At 43.3% G+C, this 8,462-nt stretch overlaps 1 protein-coding gene across 1 annotated transcript; it reads right to left on the bottom strand.

Moving 5' to 3' along the window:
* Window positions 1-5,119: 5,119 nt before the first annotated feature.
* Window positions 5,120-7,882, bottom strand: LOC133110268 (probable G-protein coupled receptor 25). The gene has a single exon (XM_061220245.1). It carries the CDS (start codon window positions 7,810-7,812, stop codon window positions 6,682-6,684), a length of 1,131 nt encoding a protein of 376 aa, XP_061076229.1. The 5' UTR covers window positions 7,813-7,882; the 3' UTR covers window positions 5,120-6,681.
* Window positions 7,883-8,462: the final 580 nt, after the last annotated feature.

The following is an 8,462-nucleotide window of genomic DNA, read 5'->3' as shown; positions in this document are numbered from 1 at the left end:
TAAATACCAGTTGTTCCCATTAAAACGTAGATATTTAGGGTGTAATTAAATAGCTAGAGCCCAATATAACTGGTTGCATCCAACAGGTGCCAGAGAACAAACGTAGTTAGAGAGTTCGTTTGTAAACGTGACCACTACGATATCCGACCGTCTAGCTTTTGGTACGACCCAACCATCCGAAACTTTTTCAGCCTTTAGATTGGTTCTTTCGGCGACTCCACGCCTGGATGCGTAGCGACCTCCATACTGCAGGCTTGCTGAAGTTTGCAGAAAACAGTGAATTTACGAAGTGCATGCTGTTGTGTGGAAGTTAAAAGTAAAATGTGTTCAATGTGCAAATCGTTTAAATTATTATTTTATTTTATTTGCATTTTCAGGAGGCTGTAGATTCCGGAGATGGGCACCTCTAATAAACAATGCTGTAAATTATATATGTTATGAGATACTGTTATTTTATGCATGTGCAATTAAAAAAATAGTAATAATTCTGTGAGATTGCATAATAGAATGCAATTGTCCGATTTCGAGTATGAAATGCTGCAGCCCATGACCCGTGTTGTTTGTAGGCTATTTTATCATTTGCTCATCTTTGTCAAGGGAAACTTTGGGCGGAGACTTAAGTATTGTTAGTATATCCGAGTATAGTATATATAGGCGCTAGCCTATATGTTTCTTGGAGGGTGGCAGGGTAGTGCAGTGGACCCTGACCAGGAAAATAATGGATGGATGGACGTTTCTAACGGCGCTTTGTCACTGTGATTGAAATGGACGGATAATAGGGAAACGGAGAATGCGGCCATTTTGCATGGCTACCGTCAGGAAATCTGGAGCTTTTGATGTGTGACTCGTCGTGGTTTACCACAATATGCAATAATAGAAGCCTCTGGTAAAAAAAAAAAAACAACTGGTAGGTTATTGTCGCTAGGTGGCATCAGAAAATATTTGAAGGCATTCTGCACAATAGGTGCGGTTACGAAGTGCGCTCTCTCTCTCTCTCTCTCTCTCTCTCGCTCTCTCTCTCTCTCTCATACACATACACATACATACACACACACACACACACACACACACGACAACCCTTCATTTATGGTGTCTAGTGTGTTGCATTCAGCTACATTAATGGCTACATTTTATGGAATATATTTTTATCTGGAGTATCTTCAACAAAAATCTTTAACATTTGTGCAGCTGGATATTATGTATTTACTCAAGTATTTTTTTGTGTCTTTCTCCAGGATTCAAGCGCAATGCATCATTTGAGAAATAATTCTGGGGCTTTTAGGGTACAAAGCCTACTGTGTCCCGTCCCCAATGCACTCGATCAGAGTGTCTGCATCCGATCTTACTCGAAAAGGGCTGGCGTTTTTGTTTTAACCCAGCACTAGGCCACATGATTGTACTTATCGAGGTCTTCATTAAGTGCCATGACTACTTAAATTGTTAAATCCATGATTAGTTCAGTTGTGTAGTGCAAGGCTAAAGCAAAAACCTGTATCGACTCCGGTCATTTTTTGGATAGGTTTGGATGCCCCTGCACTAAAGACATACATGTTCGTCTTATTTTCGGTCGTATCACCATTTCAGCACAGGCACCTGTGTGCAGCATAAGATTTAAATGATACTCAACACTGTTAAAGAAAAGGTAATAATTTCTCGAGTCGATGTTTATCAATGCCAGCGCAGCGGCGCCGGGTCTCAGATCAGATAAGGTGCGCTGAAAACGCCGTCAACGTTTGTTTTGCGCCGGGCCTCGAGCTGAAAGCGCGCTCCGCAGCGTAGCATCAAAGGCGACGACAAGAATTTGAATGGTTTCTAGCAGAAATTGGCCAGTAGTACAAACTCAGCCAAATCAGCGAGATCCGCTTTTCTTATCACAAACACACGCCTGGTGAAGAAAGCCGTCACCTTTTCTGTTATATATGTAATGTAATCCTGTTCCTGTTATGTAATATTTATATTCCTTCTATAGACACAATGACGCGAAAAAGCATTTGCCACCTCCCCGATTTCCGCAGTCATTTTGTATTTTTCCACACAGAATAGTTTCAAGTCTGGTGATTTGGGTGTTTCATAACTTTTTTCGTTGAAGAAATTCAAAAAGATTAAATATAAAAAAAAGTGTTTACTCAAGTTCCCTTAGATTACATTCTGTCTAAAAATAAAATAATAATATGCTCTAATAGAGGAAATCAGGAAGGGGCAAATACTTTTTCGCGGCACTGTAGGTGCCCCCCGTTGTCCATGTCGTAGTGAATTAGTGAATCGCATTTGGTGTGAGTAAAATCACAGTTAACCAGGCATTCCTGGAATGACTTTCCATAGAAACAAATCTAATTATTGGAGTCACATTGAAACTAGACTAACGACATTAGTTGTCGGCTAACAACAGGATAGTTTTCACACACTGAAAACTGTACACTTTATATATTTGGCTGACAAGTTTAGCCACAGAATCGATAGCAAGTTGCAATGTAACATTTCGGGGGTTTTTTGTGTCAATTAATAATTCAATATACCCATGTACTCATGTAGAATGTATGAAATAAGCATGTATTCAGTATTGCATGTATTACTCATATACAGTGCAGTCCCAAAGTATTTGGACTGTGATATCATTTGTTTGGGCTCTGTACTCTGTATGGTATGAGGTTAAATTGCAGTCATATCGGGTAAATCATATCGGCATTTCTATCCACGGTCCTCCCATTTTAGGGGTCCAAAAGTAATTGGACTACTCGGCTGTTAAGGAAGCTAAGAAGAAAAGAGGTTGATTAGAGTGGAGTCTATGTGTGAAATTAGAATTTGTGGTCTGTTGCTGTTGTCTCTCAACATGAGGAACAAATCAGTGACGATGCCAGTGAAGCAGGCCGTCATCCCGCGGAAGATCTGAATGAATCAAAAATCATAATCAACAAATTGTGTCACAAGTGTGTCACGATCGACTGTTTGGTAAGAAGCAAGAACACACTGGTGAACAACCTGGTAAACCATGGAAAACCACTGTAATGGGTGACCAAATACTTTCATTTGTGAAGAAAACGGTGCTTTTCAAAGGTCAAAACAGACAAGAGCACTCTCCAGGATGTGGGCATCGACGCGCGAAAGGCTGAAATAAAGAGTAGACGACCTCAGAGGGGCCAGGGCTGAGGCTGAAGAACAGAACGCCGGAGACACTGTCGTGGACAGTTGAGATGAGTATTAACCGGTGAGAACGTGGCGGGGAGAGAAAAGTGTGGCGAAAGAAAGGACCCGCTCCTGGTCCAGAGCTCCCCTCCCCTCTCTGCAGCATGGAGGTGGTGTTCTGGCGCCACTGGAATGGTCTTATTGATGATTGACTGACTGCAGCAGAAGTACTTGCTTGCATGTGTCCCTGCTGCTTGCTGTTAGTGCCCCTCTCGTAGGCAGTGTGACACATGGTCAGGACTTCTCCCGGCCTCCTCGGCTAAAGGCCCCGGGGCTGGCTACGTCTCAGGCTGCAGGGAGAGGAACTATTTGGCCAGATCCATCCAAATCCACCTCAAAACTGCAATCACAGTACGAAGGGCAAAAAAGTGGAATGCTCTTGACTGGCTAAGTCAGTCACCCGACCTGAATCCAATTGAACGCCTGTTTCACTTCCCGAAGACAAGACTTAATGCGAAATTCCCCTGAAACAAACGGGGACTGAACATGGCTGCAGGACTGATTGTCCTGAGAGGGTCTTACTCGGGAAGATCAGTGTGTGGGGATGTCTGTGGGTCACAGAATTCAAGCAGTCATCAAATGCAAAGGATTTACAACCAAGTACTGAATATGATGACTTTATTTATTTTCGATTATGTTCATTTGTGTAATTACTTTTGGTCCCCTAAAATGGGGGGGACTATGTACAAAAAAGACTGTAATTCCTACATCAATCACTGGATTCAATAAACAGATTCAACTTAAGGTCTGTACTTCAGCATCATGTTCATCCTTTCATTTCAAATCCAATGTGCTGGAGTACAGAGCCAAAACAACTAATTGTGTCACTGTCCAAATACTCACGGATAATTTATATGGCCCTGGATATTTCCCTGCTTCTTTAATTATGAAGTGAGTTAAGTTCACAGAATTGTTTGAATCGATCAGTAATGATTGTGGAAAAAAAAGTTGAAAATGATTAAACTTGAACTTCCTTTCTGAGCGAGAAAGAAAAGACATCAGAAAAATCTCGTTGGCAACGAGTGCAGCCATTTTGCCGTTCTCACCTTGGGATAGACACATAATGATAGTTTCCCACAGATGGGGCACGTAGAATGCCCTTTGCTCATGAAAGAAGTGAAACTGTGACTCATGTCTGCCCGGGCACACATGGCGGAGTGGGCACAACTGAACCCTTGAACTCTCGTTTGCGCAGCAGAGTAATTTTCCATGTGAAAAAAACCTCTGACCTCGGTGAAGCCAAGTTCTTCTCTCACGATCCAGGTCCCTTTAAATGCACTTCATCTGCCGGCATTCCTGCAGGCCGCCGGCGTGCTCTGCTCTCACCACTTCACCACAGTCGCCACTGGTCTTAAAGGTGAGTAATCTGTTTTTTTAAATCGCTTTTTACAGTTTTGTTAAGATGGCAGCAATGGATGACTTTTCAATTTAGACTTTTTTTTTTTGTTGACTATTTTTATTTAATTTTTACCAGGAAATAGTCCCATTGAGCTTTTAAAGCATCTCTTTTACAAGGGAGTGCTGGCCAAAATGCCTTAAAATAGAACAAATAAAACAGATAGACACAGCAGAAGAATATAGACATGATACAAACAATTTAGGCTGTAAAACAAGTGCATACAGTGTCCATTGCATCGCCGATAAGCAGCTAAAAAAATTCTAAAGGTGTCAGTGTATTAAGCTGGATTTTCTCTTGTAGCTTCTTCTATGCTGAGGGAGCAGCGTAGCTGAACGCTTTTTCACCAAAAACAGTACACACTTTTGGGACATTAAACAAACTTAAGTCATGTGATCTCAATGCATATGAATTTGTTTTTGTCTCCTCTCATAAAGAACTTAAATACAGTGGGAGCTGACCAAGGAAAGCTTTATAAATCAAAATCAACCAATGATATTACCTACGGGCTGAGAGTTAATGAGTTCGAGAAAATGCAGTCAAAATCATAAACATCATAATAATATTTATTTTGTAAAGGTAAATATTTATTTGTTAACAGGTCAAGCAAAACAGCATATTTATTACAATATGTAGCCATGCAGCTTTTATCTATTTTTACATTTTGTCACATCTGAACTTTTATCATTTTTGTTGCAAAAGCCATGATGATACATTGGTGCCTTGCACATACAAGAGTACAATGCAATTCAAAATCCAGTCGTTACAAATAAAAAGAACTCACATTTCCGCAATGTTTTTCAAGTAAAGCTTTGAGTTACATAGCAATGCGTGTACAGAAGCAAAAGAAAGAAAGAAATGCAAGTAATCAATAAACAAAAGAGAGAATCGGTTTCCTTTGGATGATGGGAGTTTACGAATGCTTGTGAAAAAGCATTTATAATATTCCGTCTGTCATCTTTCTTCAACTTTCTTCACTTCTTTTCTTCAGATTTGTAATATTTTATGCCACACACAAGATATACAATACAGAATAAAATCTTATTAAAACTTGTGTCAACTCATTTATAGTCTATTTTAGTCTTTTTTGAAGCATTCATTATTCCAAGTATTATAAATGTTATATAGTTATAGTTAATGCACAACATTGGTGTTTGTTTTATCCTTAATCCTTTGGAATAATATAGATTTATTTTGATTGTATTTAATTTTTTTGAGTATATTATTTGTACTATCAACTCATTGGTTTGTGACAACACTACTTAAACAGAAACATGCATAAAACTATTTTATAATTATAACTAGCTATAATTATAAAATATGCTTACTCAATTATAAAATGAAAAAGGCAAAATATAATGCAAAACTTTTTCAGCCTGTTCGGATGTTCTTAATGATGTTCATTGGATGTTCTTAATTTCTGAAATACAATAGATTGAAGAAAATTCATTCAGAGTGTTGACATTTTCATAAACATTCAGCTTGCTCGCTAGAGATTTGTTCTGTATTTATTTCTTGTTTATTTTAATTAATTGGTTGACTGTTGTCAGGTTTTTAATACACAAATCAGTAACTAAAGCACAGACGCCCGGAGCAGTATTGTCAGTACAGTACATTTATCTGTCTGAATTAAAATGTGGTAAAAGACGAACGTAAGAATCACAGGACCGTGTTTAGTCTGTATACCACCCGTCTGAGGCTCTCTATGACTAATCACGCACGGATGCAGATGTTTCCCTATCTCCTGAAATGAGTGATTAAACAAACCCAGACTTCATGACTTGATAACTTCTTATATCATGAAAATATTTCTGCCGTTGGTTGCGGTTGGCTCAGGGTGGAGGTGCACTCTCAGAAATAAAGGTACAAAAAGTACAAATGCTGTACAAGGTACAAGTTTCTGGGTCGGTGTCCTGTACGACGATAAAATAGTTCCCCTAGCCACCGATATACGTAATTAAATTTTTGCTCGGAACTCATTTAGACCCAAAGAGAACATGACTGTATTTTCAGGGCACAGGTGGGAAATGTGAATGGACGAATGTCCCTCGGCTTTCTCGTTATCTCTGAGAGTGTGGGGCGGGGGCGGAGGGCTTCTGGCTTCAGTCGGACTGAGTGACGGAGAACAGGCTGCCGGGGGCGGAGGTGAACCCGGAGCCGGTGTCGGAGGTTCCGTAGGGGGACGCGACCCGCCCCCGACGGGGGCCCAGCGCCCCGGGACATCCCCGGCAGAGCTCCCGGGCCCGCCTGCGGAAGTTCTGGTCCAGCAGCAGGTAGATGGCGGGGTTGGCGCAGCTGTTGAAGAAGGCCAAACAGGAGGAGAGGACGAGCCCGCGGGTCAGCAGGGCCTCCGGGCCGCACGGCAGGAGCACGCCCCGCATCCGCACGGCGATCACGGCCGTCTTGAAGACGTTGAAGGGCAGCCAGGAGAGCAGGAAGGCCGCCACGATGGCGAAGACGATCCGGAGCGAGGTCCGGCGCCGCGCCTCCGTCTGGGCCTTGCCCGCCCCGGCCCGCCGGCCCAGGCGCGACAGCAGGGACCCGTAGCAGAACAGGAGCACCGCCACGGGCAGCACGAACGTGAGGAGGAGGGACACCAGGCACAGGCCCTGTAGGACGGGGGACTCGATGTCCTCCAGGCAGAAGGCCCCCCCGGCCTCGTCCAGCTCCACCGCGCGGCGGTAGTGCAGGGCGGGGGCCCCCAGGGCCAGCGACAGGGCCCACACGGCCCCGCAGGCCAGCCGCACGCAACGCGGCGTGCGCAGCGCGCGGGAGTCCAGCGTGCGCACCACGGCCAGGTAGCGGTCGGCGCTCATGCAGGTGAGGAGGAAGACGTTGGAGAAGCGGTTGACGGTGATGACGTAGCTGCTGAGGCGGCACAGCAGGTCGCCGAACGGCCAGCGGTCGTCCAGCAGGGCCGACACGGCCCACAGAGGCAGCGTGCAGGTGAAGACCAGGTCCGCCGCCGCCAGGTTCACGATGAACGTGTCCACCCGCCGGCCCGCGCCCCTGCGCTTGGACCGCACCACCGCCACCACGAAGACGTTCCCCACCGCGCCGGCCAGGAACACCAGCAGGTAGAGAGCGGGGAGGTAGACGTTGGACCAGGGGAGGCTCGTGGGGGGGCAGTGCTCCAGGGGAATCAGGTAGTCGTAGGCTGAGATGTTGAAATCGTAGTAGTCCATTGTGGGGAACGCTGTAGAGTCCTCCTGAACTGTTGGCTCTGTGTACATAGCCCCGGCTTTCAGACACAAAATGTATATTGTGCCAGATAGTATCACTTGTATAAATACTCCCCCCCCCCCCCTCTCTCTCTCTCTCTTTCTCTCTGAGATAGTGGTGGCTGTCTTCCTGTTTCTCTGTGTATGTACACCACCCTGGTGAAGTCTCTGTATGTAGATCACGCTGGTGAAGGCAAGTGAACATCGAGATTATGAAATGTGCTCTTGTGTGATATGACAATATCTTCAATGCCCCTTCCTTGTTCTGACCAAAATATCAGATAAACGTGAAATCTTAAATGTCCAAACGTTTGTGTTTTAATGGCAGTTTGTGAGCAGTTCTTTCATTGATGAGTATTTTCATGAGTATTATTAATTTATTTACTGTTGGTTATCAACCCTCTATTGCACTCATTTTGGTTTCACAATGATGTTCTACCCCATTTATTGGATTATTACATTTCATTATTATATTATAAATTGTATCCATGATAATTTACTTCTAAATATATTGTGTGCTGTGCGATTCGGATATTAAAGCATGAAAGTCACGCATTTTCTGGAAATATATTTAATTAAATTATTTCAATTTAATAAAGGACTAAAATAAGGAATGAAATTTAAGAAGTGAGGCGTGAAGAGAGAAGCAATGGGAAGAAAAT

Source organism: Conger conger, chromosome 14 (assembly GCF_963514075.1).
Source record: "Conger conger chromosome 14, fConCon1.1, whole genome shotgun sequence".
Taxonomy (NCBI): Eukaryota; Metazoa; Chordata; class Actinopteri; order Anguilliformes; family Congridae; genus Conger; species Conger conger.
The sequence above is the reverse complement of the archived record's forward strand: the minus strand, read 5'-3'. Positions and strand labels throughout refer to the sequence as shown.

Bases quoted from the DNA above. Each gene is read 5' to 3' on its own strand.
- LOC133110268 (XM_061220245.1), bottom strand. From the start codon at position 7,812: ATGTACACAGAGCCAACAGTTCAGGAGGACTCTACAGCGTTCCCCACA.